This window comes from Synchiropus splendidus, chromosome 4 (assembly GCF_027744825.2).
Source record: "Synchiropus splendidus isolate RoL2022-P1 chromosome 4, RoL_Sspl_1.0, whole genome shotgun sequence".
NCBI lineage: Eukaryota > Metazoa > Chordata > Actinopteri > Syngnathiformes > Callionymidae > Synchiropus > Synchiropus splendidus.
Genome location: NC_071337.1, coordinates 26301428 through 26318241, shown reverse-complemented (window position 1 = coordinate 26318241; position 16814 = coordinate 26301428). Strand labels below are relative to the sequence as shown.

The window sequence follows — 16814 nt, the reverse complement described above, 5'->3', positions numbered from 1 at the left end:
GAGTGGGAATATCCCACAATGCAACGCTTCTCGTCCGGCGCACGAATGAACACGTGAGCCGGATGTAGCATTCGTGTGCCAATCTAAAGGGAACAGAAACGTGATTTTACGTGTTTGTTGTTTGACCTCCCACGGCAACTCGCACTTTAAAACACTAGTCAAACGAGTGCAAACAGAAACGGGGACTTCCGGTTATCGGTGAAAATAAAAGTATTTCATCGTCATAGTGGACGGAACTGGCACTTCACTTCAGAGGAAATACTCCTGAATAAAACCTAAAATAAGTTCACCAGAGCTTCAAGAAAAAGGGCTTTTCCGTCTTTTTGGTCAGCTGAAATAATTGGATATTGGACCTGTGGCCTTATTTTCAGCTCCTGTTTATGTTGTTTTCTTTTTTCCAGACTCTCACAAACATCTTAAGAGTTGTTCCCTTCTTGAATTAGCATTCCACCTGTCCCCTGCCAAGAACAGCGTCCAGTAACAAGCGCTGATCCTCATCTCTGTGTCCCTGTCTGCCTTTCTGTTGATGTTTCATGTTCATCTATGGTGGTAGTGGTTAGTCTACACAGAAAGAATGTTGTGAGTTCAAACTCTGAATCCACAAGGTTTCGAATGAACCTGGGCCAGTGTCTGTGTTTGGTATGCTCTCCTGTTGCTGGTGTGGGTTTCAAAGAGGTGAATCTAAATCAGAGGTGTCAAACTCAATCATGCAAGGGTCCAATTATTTATATGATGCCCAAGTAAGAGGCAGTACAACATGTATATTTATGGTCAGTCCTTGAGCAGGAAAGAAAAAGCAGGGGGGGAAATGCAATAACAGTTACTTGCGATTTTAGAACACAGCACCCATGTGTTTTGCGTCAAAGTTACAAAGATTGTCCTCCTTCACCACAATAATATTCTACTTCCCTTTACCATGCTTAAATGTTTTTTTTTGTTCTCAAATCAATCGAAGACTTCTGCTTGCTAAAATATCGCAATCTTGAATGTAAAAAGTGCATCACCATTTCGATGAGAGATTCTGTTATTTTTGAGCTTTTAAATTAGTGTTCTTTTCAAAGCACTTCAGTGTGAGATGATTTTGTTTGGATTTGACACTTGTCCTATAAAAGGCGAGAGTGTGAACTGCTGAGGGACATCCATGACTTCTGCCCCAAGTACCTGGGATATGCAGAGCAGGCCCCTGAGACCAAGGATCGGAAACCGCCTGGTAGAATGTGAGTGAAACGGTTTTGGCTTCAAATTCTCTGGTACAAAACAGCACATCAGCAAATGAAGATGTACACGCGATTGTGGATCATATTCGATGACCTTGTCCAGTTGAACTTTTATTTTGAAAGCAGCGCTGGAAAGCTTCCGGCAGCTTGACGTCAGCTGGTCAGAGCTCGTGAGTGCAGTTCGGTTTGTCGTCCGGGCGGCTTCATGTGCCGCCGCACCTGGCTGCTGTGTAGATCGGTGGTCTGCGGTGAAGCGCGCCGATACTCACCCGATACGACCCGCTCTCCCACCGGCACCTGCGCCCCGTCTCTAGCCGGGTTCGAGGGGGTCCAGCGCGGTGCGAGCATCTGACCAGCATGGACCCCCAGTCGAAGGAGCGCAGCAGCAGCCCGGCTGCGGCGAGCTTCAGCGGGCGGCTGGCCTCACTGGGAGCCGACGGGGGGGAGTCCGAGTCTGGTGCCGGGTCTGAGGAAGCTGCCGTGGGCTGCTGCAGCGATACGGTCAGCAGTCTGCCCGACATGGAGCAGGACAGTCTGGAGGAGAAGCTGAGAGGACTCGCGTTCCGGAAACAGATCTCCTATCGGTGAGTGGGGAGGATGCTGGGCTCCTTTTCACTGCTAAAATCACCACATTTGAATGTTGCTCATACAGGTGAGCGACATTTACATGTGAGTGTGACGGCTGCCAGATTGGGCCGGGTGACCGGGGTGGGAAGGCAGTGTATTGACTTGTGTTCGGTGTGTGTTGAGGTGTGTGATTGTGTGCGAATGGCAGCAGCAGCCGGACACCTCCGTGAGACTCGCAACTCCTGTTGATCTGGCCAGCGACCGAATACACACACACACACACACACTCACTCTCTCTCTCTCCCTCTGTCTCTCACTCACACAGCAGCTTCGGTTGTCAGTGTGAGGAATGTGTGGTATCTTTACGACTGACCAGCCTTTGTGTCCGAGTGAAAGTCTAATCGATTCTCATGCGTGTGTGAAATGGCGTGGCGTAGAAACAACTATAGTCGCTCATCGTGTCCATAAAGGTGGCCGAGTTTGCTTAATAACGTCGCGCGCTCGTTGCTTCAGATTGTTCAAGTCCGACCAGCGAAGTCACGACGTCAGCTTCTATCCACCTTCGCTTTCTTCTCCGTGCTTCGAGCCACTTTCACTTTAAAGTTTCAGGCCGCATTTTTCTAACATGTCGTCACGCTGGAACGGCTTTGCAAGTGTTTCTGTGCAGTTGTTAGTGGTGTTTACAGTACATGTTGATTTCACTCAACGCTAAACTCCTTCACTTCTCAGTCCACCTCACCACTGCGTGATTTAACCTAAAACTGAGTGACGAGTAGAATCACTGCTGTAACATTTGTAGTTCTAGTTATGGTTTGTTTAGTGAGGTCCGTGGATGTTTGGGAGGTCCAGAGAACCTGCATGTTGACTGAAAGTCAACAATCAGAATGAAGCATGGCAAGTGACTTGCTGGGCGTGTTCTTGCCTGTCATGTTGTCTACAGTGGAAACAGACAAGGAAGGACCTAGACCGACATCGGTGTTGGCTGTTCGAAGTCCGTCCGCCCGCCCTTGTTTTTGAATTATTTGTAATGGAGCACAAATGCACTTGATTCATGCTTGTGGTCAAGTTCGAACCCATGTCAAACTCATACAATTGGCTTGTTGTTAGATCACAAATTATAAGGAAATTGTTCCCTGTTGTGTGTTAACTGATGACCCTGGACTTACCAAAGTCTTGTCTCCGGGTCATCCAGATGGGCCTGATCGGACCCTCACTGGGGCCCATTTCAGCAACCATGTCACTATGGATCTCCCTCTGCTTAAGCCGCTGCCAACTTTAGGCCCTCGATGCCTCTTTGGCAGGTTAGCTCTCCCCTCTCTCCCACGATGCATGAACTACTTTCAGTTTGGGCCTCTGTATTTGCTGTGGAACCTCCGAACCTCCATAGGGAGGCAGCTTGCTTTCCCTCCAGCCTGCTGGCAGTTGTTGACTAGTTCTAGATATTTGCAGAGCTTCCTTTCTTCCAAGTAGTCCTCCCGTGGGAGTGTCATCTCCACTAGTACTTGGTGGAAGCAGACACAAGTACATTGCCAGGTCACAGTGTGCTGACTGCAGACCTCCAGATGCAAATTTTTCCAGTCCTAATTTCATACCAAATTGCATCCATGTTCATATAATTCATTGGTTTTCCTCATTCAGAAAGTAATGGCTTCTGTATTCAAAATCGGTGAAAATTAGGAAGCAATTTTTATAAGCTGTGGCTCATGTAAATACAATAAATGACAATACACAGGAGAACTGCAGAGGAAATCCCTCTCATTAAAAAGCTGTGGTGCTTGGATAATCCTGTTACAACCATTTCACTGATGACCTTCCCCTGCTGGTTAATGTTATTACTCTTTGTAGCACACCCCAAACAGACAACGTCATTGCTGATGCATGACTTTTATCTGTATTGCTCTGCTTATAATTTGCTAGTACAAGGCTCTATTTTGTGAAGCTTAACTGGCCTCAACATGTTCCGCTTGATTCATAGATTATTATAATGTTGACATTGTAAGTGTTAAGTAAAACTTTTATTTGACAAATTAATGTCTGACTTATAGGAGTGACTTTGGGGTCGCACATTGCCCCCACTGGTCAGACACCCACCCCTTTGCCAAGAAAGGAAAAGTCCAGAGCACCTATATTGTCTAAGCCACCTGTAGTCTCTGATCATGTTATCTCTTCATCTACCAGCATTTCCTAGTACAGTCCTTTGCTCCCTTCATTGTTGCTGTCAACGCCCTGATCCAAAATCCAATTCCGGCAGTGCTATTTTTTTTTTTCCAGGCAGCTTTTGTATCTCTGAGCCATGCTTTCTCCAGTCGCACCCGTCTTATGGCTGTAAACGCTGAGTCATGATTGACAGAACATCATCAATGAGGCGGTTGAGCGGGTTTTTGGCGTCTCACAATCAGATAGGGCTGAAGTTCAGTCTGTACTTTGGTTAGTTTGCTGGTTCAAGCTTTTGGGGAGGGTACCTCAGTGGGAGGCTCGTCCAACATGACATAGTAGCTGGAGATAGTAACTGTCCCGTAGATAATGCCTGATAACTGGCATTGTTTTGTTTTCAGATGAGATAGGTTGCACAAGTATATCCATCATGCTGTCAGCTGTGTGCAGGAAATAGCATTAGCTGGTCAAGAGAGATGTTTGGTTGGCAGATCATTTGGAGCCTTTGAAGTGGCCTGCACCAAAACCCCATTACCATATGTGGCGATATGAAAGACCCTAGAAATGATGCCGTCAAACATCAAAGCTGATGTGTGGTCAAATGTGTTTATGCCAGAGCAAGGAACGTGTAACAGATCTGCCAGACATTGGTCACACTTGGTCTGTCTGTCTGTCTGTCTGTCTGTCTGTGTGTGTTCCCGGAGTACAGTACCTCCTTTCATCTATTCTTAGACGTCTCACCCATCTGCCTGCATGACAGTTCTTCCTCTGTCAGAAAAGCTTTGTGTGCGCATAGTGTGTGTGTGTGCGTAACAGTTAGTCAGCGGGCCGTAACGAGTCCGAGTCATTACTTCAATAAGCCAGCAATTAGCTTCTCCATTACTAAGTGAGTTGGTGACTCAGTAACTCTGTCACTGTTGTTTATGTCCCCCTGTGGCTTCATTTCCGCATTAGCTCACATGCTTCTGATCCTGTAGTTGGTATAGATCTGTGTCTCTTGTGGACAAATTTACGGCTCTGTTCATATGTTGGATGGAAAAGATGAGGTACCTGTGCGTTTATGTCAGGCATCGTTCCTGATGCAAATGTGAAAAGTCTTGGCTAAAGTTTCTGTGGTTCCATCAGGCTGAGTTTAGGAAAGGGCTGTCCACACACGCTCCCATTTTCAGCTGCTCTCCCTGTTCGAAAACAGCACCTGTCCCCCAAATTCTAAATAGCTTTCAAAGCGGGGTGGAAAATGTGTTTACAGTATATCGGGAAAGTACAGAGAACACCAAACCCTATTATCACCCTGTGGTGTGTGTGTGGCGTTTATCATCCAACGGCTTGTGCATTTAACACACTTTACTTTTAGTTACTACAACTAACTTTTATAATGTGTCAAACTGTCACCTTGACATGTGTCTAATACTGAGGTGTCACGACTGAAGTTCAGTTCCTTGTAGAACCAGATCCAGCTTTCCCTGGAGCATGTGAAAACTCGCCGTGACTATAGACAGGAAACATGATGATGCAACCCATAGAATGATATGTTTCACGGTATGATAAGATTTTACACTCAAAATGTTTTATTTTTCTTTTCCATTGAACTCCCAGAGGCGGTCCGTGTCCGTGGAGGTAACGTTGTGTTTTCATGCCAACCGTAGAATCAAAAGATTTGTTTCACAAAGGGATTCTTGCTTGTGGCCTTCGTGGGAACCAGCACAAGAACAAACCACCACAGGACAGGATGTTGTAACATTATCCCCCTCTATTTACAGCCGCTTTACAAACAACGGATCACAATAAGTGCTTGTCTGACCACAGTCCAGTAAATGTGGTTTTCATGTCTGCCGGGATACATACTGGAGGGAAGAGAGGCACGCGGACTGGAGAAAGGCATATTGGAGGAGAGAGATTTAAATGTATCTGATGGTACTCACACTGTGCACCACCTGCAGGGGTAAACACCGATCAAAGCTTCTCATCATCTGATGCTGCCAGAATATAAATCTCTCTATTCAGCCTGCAATCAGGAGCAAATACAGATGAGAACAGAGGGGCCGATAGAAAAGAGCAAAAACTGTCACAGCTGAAATCAGTCAAGTGAAAAGAGAGAGGTTATTAGAACATTTAATCTTATCTGCTGTGGGTTGTGGGTCATTGAGGGATTCTTCTCTGACCCACTTAAATTAGCTGTGACGGGGATATTCCTATGCTGAAATGGAGGTGTGTTCTTTCCTTGTGGACTTCCCTCTGCTTGGTGGTCTATTTATACCCCAGTCTTCTCTCATTACCACTGATAGGTTCCTACCTAAGGAACCTCTTGAATCAGAGTTGGCTTCCGAAGTTTGGCACTGGAGACAGGAGAGTGACACCCCAACTTATGTGCCAAACTCAAGGCTCTTGGGCCAAAATTAGGCTGCCAAGTCCTTTGTACTATTGTTCAAGTTTTGCCTGAGCTAGAAAATGATTAATGCCAAGACCTCACCTGTAAAATTTTCTGAAATTTGATGCAGGTAAAACCAAGTAGAATGAAAGCTGGGGATGCAGGTGAATATTTGCCACAAGAGGAAAAGCCAGACTGTCTCAGTGGTGACAGAAGGATAATTTATGGCTTTCAATGCTAACATTCACCTTCAATATTTGAAAGAGATACTGATAACAGAGGTTGAACAGGTCCTTTTATAGTCTGACATTTTGAAGTATTGCGTTTAATTTACCAACCTAAACTAACTAGATAGAATTACTGGCCTTTGTCTCCAATTCATGTCAGATGTGAATTCTTTTGAGCCTTGTTAAGTCTTTTAAAGGCATCTGTCGAGATTTAATCTTCTTTTGTTCAGACAACATGCAGGACAGCGTCCTAACAGGCCAATGAAGTATCCCTCTGATTTTAGGAACATACTTGATGTAATTGCTGCCCCCAGTTAATGTGCGACAGAGCAATAAATCGCACTGCAGTTCAATAGTCACAGTCTTCCCCCGGGAAATTACAACTGAAAGGCCAAAGCCGAACAATGCACTGCGCGAGGATGCACTCACTCGCTCCAAACAGTAACAGTAGATCCTGACTTTGGACAAAAAAATATTTTTTATTTATCTATTTTTTATTTCTCTCTGATGTCCAGAGGGGAGATTGGAGTTGCTCAGTAGTTACATAATCATTGTTTTGAAAGGTTGCACACATGAAACAGATGTAATTGGAAAACAGCTTCATGATGAAAACTCAGCTAGTACTTGTGGGTATTTATATGCGTACTGACGTAAATATACCCAAAATACCGCCACAGATGGAAAGATTGTCAATGTCTGTCTTTGAGTTGGGTTTATCAGTTAAGACAGGCTAATCTGACGAATTATCCCCTTCTTAGTCTACATACCTTACGACCAGTAACCATTGCCACTAACATCATGCGGAAATGTTTGCCGTGTATTACTGCCTTTCTGACGTATACAGCAACTTCCCAGTTACTCAATGTATCACATGACATTCAGTGTTATGGAGTGAACAGTGCTTTTTAACTAAGATTGACAGGTTGGTTTGATGGGAACCGTTTTGACTGGGAGTAGAGTATTTGAAAAAATGTAATCCCATGTGAGCCATATATATTTTTAATACTGAATGCGGGTGTCACTAGAAAAAACTTGAGCACCAGAACTTTACTGAAACTGCGTTTACGCAGAGCCGGCATTGGTGGCTGAAGCCAGTTCCAGCTGCACCGTTTACTCAGCGCCAGAGCACACGGCAAACGTTTCTACTTAGCTGGCTGGTTTTAAAAGCTGTTGGTCTCAGGGTGCGATCACACTGGGCCGTTTCATCCGTGCCGTGCTCATCCGAGAAGCGCCTGTGATGGCATATGTCTTCTTTCTCTTTCAACACTATATTCTAAATAGTCACCCCCACCAATGGCAGGATGACTACGGTAAGCATAGACAAAGGTCTTTTCTTCACTTTGTCCCTGCATTGCTTGGCTGTGCAATGAAAGCTGCAGCCCTGTAGATGCGTGCAAATCTTTCCGAAAACTTCTTAATTCTGATGAGTCTTATCCAACTGGTCCACAATGCCATTATCTGCCCAGACCTGAAGTAAAGACTGTAGCTCCTCATCTGACCTCCGTGACCTCTGGCTGTGGAATGCAGATATCTAAGGTAAAGCACGGTTCGTACTAGTGTGATCGTACCCTCAGTCTAATCTGATATCAGTGCCGCGCCGTTTAAACGGTCCCTGAAAGCCAGATGCAGTCATCAAAAGAGAGCCATATCAGGCTTGCACGCCATAGGCTCCCGAGCTCAGGCTTAAAGCTGCATTGTTATTAACTATTGCTATTAACTTAAACAAATTAAATGAATGTAAGAGCATGAATGAATTGCTCCGCACTACCAGGATGATTTTCCTTTGCAGAACAGAAAATACACCTTACAATTTCAAAACTTTGAACATTATGAAACTTTCATAACTGAGAATCAATTTATTGAAGTAGTACAGCAATCCTAATAGACTTTTATCTCTCATATGCCTGCGAATTTAATGGACTAATGCTGTTTCACTGTCCTGCTTTGTCTGCTTCTCCTTCCTGCAGTTGAAAGTAATCACTAAGTGTCAGTATTTGTTAGAGCCAGCCCATTTGTCTCTGCATAATCTTTCAAATGCAATCTTCTTAGCGAAGGCAAAAAATATGAAATCACTGTCAGCATTTAAAGCTAATCTGTCACATCGCTCCAGCGAGCTGCCTCTTAGTTCTGCTGTCATTGTTCTAAAATCTCCGTCCTCATTTTGCTGTCGTGATAATTCAGATGTCTCAAATGTAGCTAGTCACCTGGACGCTGTGGTACTGCTCTTATGTTTTAAACAAAAGTGTGACTTGTTGCACGGTTAGTGTTAAATTCAGTGGAAGACTCGACATGGTGCTGCTGAAAGACTCATGAATGTTTAAAGCTGAAGATCGGAACAGCAATAGCCAAGCTGACACACTTTCCTTTCACATGCACAGGAAGGATGTAATTGCTAATGATGCTCTTTCTGTTGTGGGGTGTGACAGGATATCTTATTTTCCATGTCAGAGCAAAAGGAATATCCTTGAAAAAGTAAAGATTTATTTATTTATTCATTGTTTCCGCTCATCAGTCAGTACAGTAGCCCATGCTGAGTCGATGGCCGGTGAAACTATTGCTGTCATAAGTTGGTCACAAACAAAAATTATTTGTGACCAATCTCATGCTCAATAAAGGAGCTGAGACAAATGTGCATCCACATTTCTACAAGTGACCAAATGCATGTTATTTGTCTCATATTTGGTTTTGTAATATTCAAAAGAATAACCTCATTTTTGCCACTTTTGCTCCCACACTAGTGAAAGGTTGTGGCAGCCCAGATTTCTGAATTTGATTTCAATTTATTTCACTCAAAAAGTGACTGAGTTACTACTACTCGACTGGGAGCCAGTGATCATAGAAGCGACGGGAATGGTTTGGGATACTTAGGATCAGTCTGAGGCAGGTAGGCTTGACCAGGAACTAAGCAGGTTGGCAACAAGTGGAATGTTTGAGAATGAGTACGGGAAGGACTTGCTCATAGGCAACGGTGAAGTGGGCCAGTGCAATGTGGGAGAAGCTTTGACGTTAGAGTTGTGAGGGGAGTATCAGAGTGTGCGTGCGTGCGTGCGTGCGTGCGTGCGTGCCGCAATTTTTTTTTTATTAATCATGTAACGCTTTCACACTTACCGTAGATGCAATACACACTGAACCATCAGGAGCTGCAGTAAAATCGACAAGTCTCTAAATGCTCTTGTATTTAAAACATAAGTGCCTTGACATCTTACCGATCATTATTTTTGTTCTTTTACATTTCAGAGGCTTTTTGTAGTTTTTCACTGTAATCATCTGGGCTTCTCCGAGGATTACTTTTTACTTGGCATTTCTTCTTTTGATCCTGAAGCGCTGTCATTTCTAAGGCCTTTTCGAGTGAGTTTTATTTTTCCTTTTGAACTGGTTCTTTCCAGCATAGATGTGTGGAATGTCTTCGTCATGGGCAGGTAAATGTAGATAGACTTGATGTAATATTCAGTAAAGTGGAGTCACTTTAGGTTAGATTAGATTAGATGGGTTTGTCGAGTTCTTACCTATTAATGGTCACCGCAGTATACATCCCATATGCCGAACTGTCCTTCCAACCACATCATCAAATATCTGCTGTAGGATTTTATTTGAAAATAGAATGAATCTAAATTTCAACTGTCTATATTGATATTAGCATTGATTTCACAATGGGCGGAGGATGAATTATCGGATTCATCAATGCGCTCTGATGTCTAGTGGAAGATTCTGTTTTCAGAAAGCAGAAGCCGAAAAGACACGCTGAAAGTCATAGGTCAAGACAAATGAGAAACAACATTGAGAGAGAGGGAATACGACAGCACCTCTTCATTGATGCACTCCTTGATCATTGGCTTTAAAAGTGTTGAGTCAACATGACGCTTGCACTGTATATTGAATTATGTTTGTATGTATCTCTGCAAGGACAGGACAGGGTTTTCTGTTGTATTTTCTTCTGCTCCAACAAGGTCTGTGGTGCTTCTTGGGCCAACAGCGGAAATCTTTGTCTATGTATTTGGAGCCACACGCACAAGATTATCAATTTTATTTTAAAGGTATAATTAAAATAAAATATATAATTTTTTACAAGTTAAAACATGTATATCATTTTGTTTAAGTTGGCTGTTACAGTTTCGTAATCCATGTTTTTATTTCATCTCTCAACTTGAAGTGTCATTTTCAGTTTCAGCATTTGATATGCAGACACCGTTGCTGGCCACTTGGGTTGAAGCCGGGGTCAGACAGAATTCATCTGCGTTTACAGAGGATTTGTCAGACTATCATACTGAGGGGTGTTCTATTTTTGGCTTGACATTGACTATCACATGTGTGTTGTGAATGTAAGCGTGTATTAATCGCCACGACGTCATGTGTATTTGTCTCTGCACCAACCAACACACATAAATTATAGACAAAGAGAGCTGATACTGTATCTCTAAGTCACCTTGTTCCTACAGCGTGTGAGTGTTTATGAATATCAATCATTGTCGACTCAGACCAGGCTGATGTCTGTTTTCGGAAGAGCTCTGTGATGTATCTTACTCTTTTTTTCCAATCCTTTTCAGGAGTGCTTCTGAGTGTGTGTCTGCTGGGGGTTATTTTGCCCATAATGCAGTGAGCTGAAGCATTAGACGGGATTGGCTGCTCCTTATTAGTCGTCTGGCTGCCTGTAAGAGGATTTTCTTGTTTGGAAATGGTTGAAAAAAAAAAGGCCAAAGGGCATAATGGAGAGAAAAAGAAGAAGAACTCGTTGTTGTTGCAGAAGTGGAACATTATTGCAAAGACCTTGACAAATGTCGGTCAATTGCTTCCTGCATCAAGAGACGGTTAAGTCTCAATAGGTTACCAGATTATGGAAAGTCTCACTTGGCTGCTGGGACTTTGCTGCGCTTTGTGTATTGCAGAAGTCATTCACAAAGTTTCACCCTAGGACACTAATGCATTCATGGTCACGTGGTTTTGTTCCTTGGGTGTCTTCAGCCCGCTGATCCGATGCTGGTTGTTCAACACATTAGTTCACCCCTCATTACATATTAAATCAAGCGACTGTATCACTTTGCGAGGAATACTGCCATGTTTATTGCCATGTCGTCTACAGCTGTCGATGCCTGCTCGATCTGACATGGCGGGAAGTGAGAAAATATGGTTTATGGTTTCTCTGTTTAGTCTGCTCCAGATAAGAATAATGTCAATCCGTTTTATGAATGAATATGTGGGTCAACTAGCAATGCAATTTATTATCAGGAGAACAACTGAGGGCGGACCAGAGTATTGATGACCTTAAAAGCCAGCTAATGGCCTCCTCTTTTATCTGGCTCTTAGCTGAATGTAAACTTTCTAACTGCATTTCTACAACTCTGTATATCATGCAAATGATTTGTTTTACTTCTGTCTGTCTGTCTATTTTTACTAAATTGGGTTTTAATTAGAGCTACAATATGCAAAAGCAAGAAGGTAGAGTGTGACAAAAAAGTAATTCATTGAAAACAACAACTAAACTGAAAAGGGCTGTCTATCAGCTAATCAAACGTTAAAGGCCATCGCTCGGAAAATTACAAAAGAACTCTCCAAACCAGAATTTCTCAGTGATGAGTTCTTGTTAATCACTTCAAAAATTAGTTTGGGCATGGTTGATGCGAGTGTTTCCAGGAGGCTATTGGGAACATTGCTCCAAGTGGTGATTATGGCTTCACGAAGGTCTGCAACTGATGGCCATTTTTATAAACTTCCCTCACCATCCATCCCCAAATGTTCTCTATAGGATTTAAATCAGGGGAACATGTGGGATGGTCCAAAAGAGTGATGTTGTTCTTCCTGAAGAAGTCCTTTGTCAAGTGAGCATCGTGAACTGCAGCATTGTCCTGTTGAAAAACCCAGCTGTCACCACACAGACGAGGGCCCTCAGTCAGGGATCCTCGCTGCAACATCTGCACATAACCAGCCGCCGTTTGATGACCCTCCACCACCTGAAGCTCCAGTGTTCCACTGAATGAAAAATCACCCCAGATCACGATGGACTCCCCTCCACTGTGCCAGGTAGAATACATCTCAGGTGGGATCTCCTTGTCATGCCACTAACGTTGGAAGCCATCTGGACCGTCAAGTTTTCGTTTTTTTGTCATCACCACTTTTCAATGTCCCATGTTTGATGCTCCCTGGCAAAGTCTGAACGGTAGTTTTGTGGCGTTGAAGGAGACAAGCTCTTTGAATTCGTTTTGGGTTTTTGATACTCTTTTCCTGCAGATTCCGTCTGATATTGCGCTGCAGTCGGCACCATTTGGGGCCTTAATTTGGGTCAAGGACGCCCTGTGTCTTGACGGACAGCCATTCAGATCGTCCGTCATTTTTTTGGGTCTACCACTTGACTTTTTTGTTCGATAATGCTCAGGATCTTTCAAAAATGTAGATTTTAGAATGACCGCCTTGCTGTGTCCAACCTCAGCAGCAATGGCATGCTGTGAGAGGCCTTGCTTATGCAGCTCGACAATCTAACCACATTCAAGAAGAGAAAGCTTCTTAGCTTTAGCCATCAGGAGGGCATGACCGTGTGAATGCCTGACAGAAAATGCGAATTTTGAGCAGATTTTGGCTTTCATAGCCTGTGGCCTTAAACTTTTGATCAGGTGATAATGAACCTATTTCAGTTTATTTATTTTTTAATTACAAGTTCCAAATGTTTTGATGCACTCCTCCATCTTGCTTTTGCATATTAAGGCCCAAATGTGCAAAATGCATGTTCTAGCAATTTTTCAACTGGTCTTAAGATTTTGATCAGGTCTGTATTTGCACAACTGCAAATGTGCGTGTTATAAACTCACATATCGTACTATTCTCACGTATATATTCACAATGACTTTGAGCAATCCTGTTTGCACCTCCACATGGACCCCATCTGTCTGTTCCTGACAGTAAATGAAACAGTGGAGTTGACTGCTGAGGTGATACTGACTCCATCACTGCGACACGACTGTAACCACCTCTCAGAACGCATGAGGTCTGGCGTCCCTGCCTCATCTGTGAGATGAATATTTGGTGAATAGCACTCTTTGTAAGTGTTGCTTTGTCATCTGTGTGTGTGTGTGTGTAGGATTTCAGATCATCTCAGCGTTATTATATATATGAAACAACACATCAGCCTAGTCTAACTGGTTGTCTCACTGCGTTTTCTCCAGCTAAACATTCTGCTTGCCTGTTTTTAATTTCGCACCACGCCTACACACACGACACACACAAACCCAGCAGACCTCATCTGCAGAGACATGCTATAATTAGTGAGAAGGCATCTTTATCTCCCACTTCTGTGTGTGTGTGTGTACTAATGGCTCAGTTTGGATGGAAGTCATGTTGATTTTAGAAGTTAGGTAGAGTCAAAATCGTTCCAACATATGTCCAGCGTCTTCATTCTTTTGTATTTTAAATCGCGAACCCAGTCATGTCTTGCCCAGTCTTGTCTTTGTATCTCCAGCTACTTTTCTTTGTCTCAATTTCTCTTCTGTACATGTAGCTTTATTCTCAGCGGTAAAGGTCAGATACACAGCGTGGAGCTGATGCCTCCCCCTCATAATACATGCTCACATGCACACGCACACACTTGCATGGTGCACAATTATGTAGGTGTCACAGGAAGATGTGAGAGTGCGAGAGCAGAGAGTAGTATCACTTCTGTGCTCTGGCTTTGGTTCGTGACATGTATTAAATGATTGAAGAGCTGTGAGCACAGGGAGATTGTTTATGTCATCCAGGTCAAACTGTGTGTGTACAAGTCTCTGGTTATGAGTGGGTGGATGTTATGCAGATAGCCAATTATATTTTGCTCGTATGTATCTGAAAGCAAACAAGACTGACAGTGGCTTATACCGCTCACTTTATCTGGTGACTGTCATGCACTGTCGATGTGACTGTTCTGCCGCCGACTTCAAGAATTTGTCTTGGAAGATGACGCTCTAGTTCGAGTAGGTTTGGTAGTACACTTTTTAGTCAAGAGTAATTTTCAACTGTTCATTGGCAATCTTGTGTTTTTCCTTCCTATTGGGAATGAGGCACGATCTCAGCTACTTGGGGCAGCAGGCTGGAGACACTGGGCAGGCTGCCAGTCCATCACTGGGCACTGACAAACACACACTTACACTCCTTTGCTCCACAGTCCTATTTTAGTCTGCTACGAGTGGAACCAACAGTAATCACACACACGTTCATTTCTTCTTATGAACAAGACTCCAGGAGACTCGGCTTCAGTCATTCTTTGTTGGATGCATCCCCAATTCAGAGTGTCACATCACACCAGTTGTGTAGAGCTTGTGGTATTCAGACTCTGCAGTGAGGTGCACCTCTGTGACCCCGATCTCTTTCATACTTCACTTTCTAATCAGATTTTTTTCCTCTGTGCTAGTGTGCTTGCACAGCGCTGCCTCCTCTTTTATCTGGCTCTTAGCTGAATGTAAACTTTCTAACTGCATTTCTACAACTCTGTATATCATGCAAATGATTTGTTTTACTTCTGTCTGTCTGTCTATTTTTACTAAATTGGGTTTTAATTAGAGCTACAATATGCAAAAGCAAGAAGGTAGAGTGTGACAAAAAAGTAATTCATTGAAAACAACAACTAAACTGAAAAGGGCTGTCTATCAGCTAATCAAACGTTAAAGGCCATCGCTCGGAAAATTACAAAAGAACTCTCCAAACCAGAATTTCTCAGTGATGAGTTCTTGTTAATCACTTCAAAAATTAGTTTGGGCATGGTTGATGCGAGTGTTTCCAGGAGGCTATTGGGAACATTGCTCCAAGTGGTGATTATGGCTTCACGAAGGTCTGCAACTGATGGCCATTTTTATAAACTTCCCTCACCATCCATCCCCAAATGTTCTCTATAGGATTTAAATCAGGGGAACATGTGGGATGGTCCAAAAGAGTGATGTTGTTCTTCCTGAAGAAGTCCTTTGTCAAGTGAGCATCGTGAACTGCAGCATTGTCCTGTTGAAAAACCCAGCTGTCACCACACAGACGAGGGCCCTCAGTCAGGGATCCTCGCTGCAACATCTGCACATAACCAGCCGCCGTTTGATGACCCTCCACCACCTGAAGCTCCAGTGTTCCACTGAATGAAAAATCACCCCAGATCACGATGGACTCCCCTCCACTGTGCCAGGTAGAATACATCTCAGGTGGGATCTCCTTGTCATGCCACTAACGTTGGAAGCCATCTGGACCGTCAAGTTTTCGTTTTTTTGTCATCACCACTTTTCAATGTCCCATGTTTGATGCTCCCTGGCAAAGTCTGAACGGTAGTTTTGTGGCGTTGAAGGAGACAAGCTCTTTGAATTCGTTTTGGGTTTTTGATACTCTTTTCCTGCAGATTCCGTCTGATATTGCGCTGCAGTCGGCACCATTTGGGGCCTTAATTTGGGTCAAGGACGCCCTGTGTCTTGACGGACAGCCATTCAGATCGTCCGTCATTTTTTTGGGTCTACCACTTGACTTTTTTGTTCGATAATGCTCAGGATCTTTCAAAAATGTAGATTTTAGAATGACCGCCTTGCTGTGTCCAACCTCAGCAGCAATGGCATGCTGTGAGAGGCCTTGCTTATGCAGCTCGACAATCTAACCACATTCAAGAAGAGAAAGCTTCTTAGCTTTAGCCATCAGGAGGGCATGACCGTGTGAATGCCTGACAGAAAATGCGAATTTTGAGCAGATTTTGGCTTTCATAGCCTGTGGCCTTAAACTTTTGATCAGGTGATAATGAACCTATTTCAGTTTATTTATTTTTTAATTACAAGTTCCAAATGTTTTGATGCACTCCTCCATCTTGCTTTTGCATATTAAGGCCCAAATGTGCAAAATGCATGTTCTAGCAATTTTTCAACTGGTCTTAAGATTTTGATCAGGTCTGTATTTGCACAACTGCAAATGTGCGTGTTATAAACTCACATATCGTACTATTCTCACGTATATATTCACAATGACTTTGAGCAATCCTGTTTGCACCTCCACATGGACCCCATCTGTCTGTTCCTGACAGTAAATGAAACAGTGGAGTTGACTGCTGAGGTGATACTGACTCCATCACTGCGACACGACTGTAACCACCTCTCAGAACGCATGAGGTCTGGCGTCCCTGCCTCATCTGTGAGATGAATATTTGGTGAATAGCACTCTTTGTAAGTGTTGCTTTGTCATCTGTGTGTGTGTGTGTGTAGGATTTCAGATCATCTCAGCGTTATTATATATATGAAACAACACATCAGCCTAGTCTAACTGGTTGTCTCACTGCGTTTTCTCCAGCTAAACATTCTGCTTGCCTGT

The 16814-nt window shown here is 43.5% G+C and overlaps 1 protein-coding gene across 5 annotated transcripts in view; it reads left to right on the top strand.

Annotated features, from left to right (window-relative positions):
• The first annotated feature begins 1389 nt into the window (after positions 1–1389).
• dgki (diacylglycerol kinase, iota) overlaps positions 1390–16814 on the top strand; it is a 54766-nt gene continuing 39341 nt past the window's right edge. For 4 of the 5 annotated variants that reach the window (XM_053861520.1, XM_053861517.1, XM_053861518.1 and 1 more), the window contains exon 1: positions 1391–1801. In XM_053861520.1, coding sequence (XP_053717495.1) covers positions 1575–1801 — 227 coding nt within the window. In that variant the 5' untranslated portion in view covers positions 1391–1574. Of the gene's footprint in view, positions 1802–16814 lie in introns of all 5 variants that reach the window. The other variant, XM_053861519.1, reaches the window with a different exon arrangement.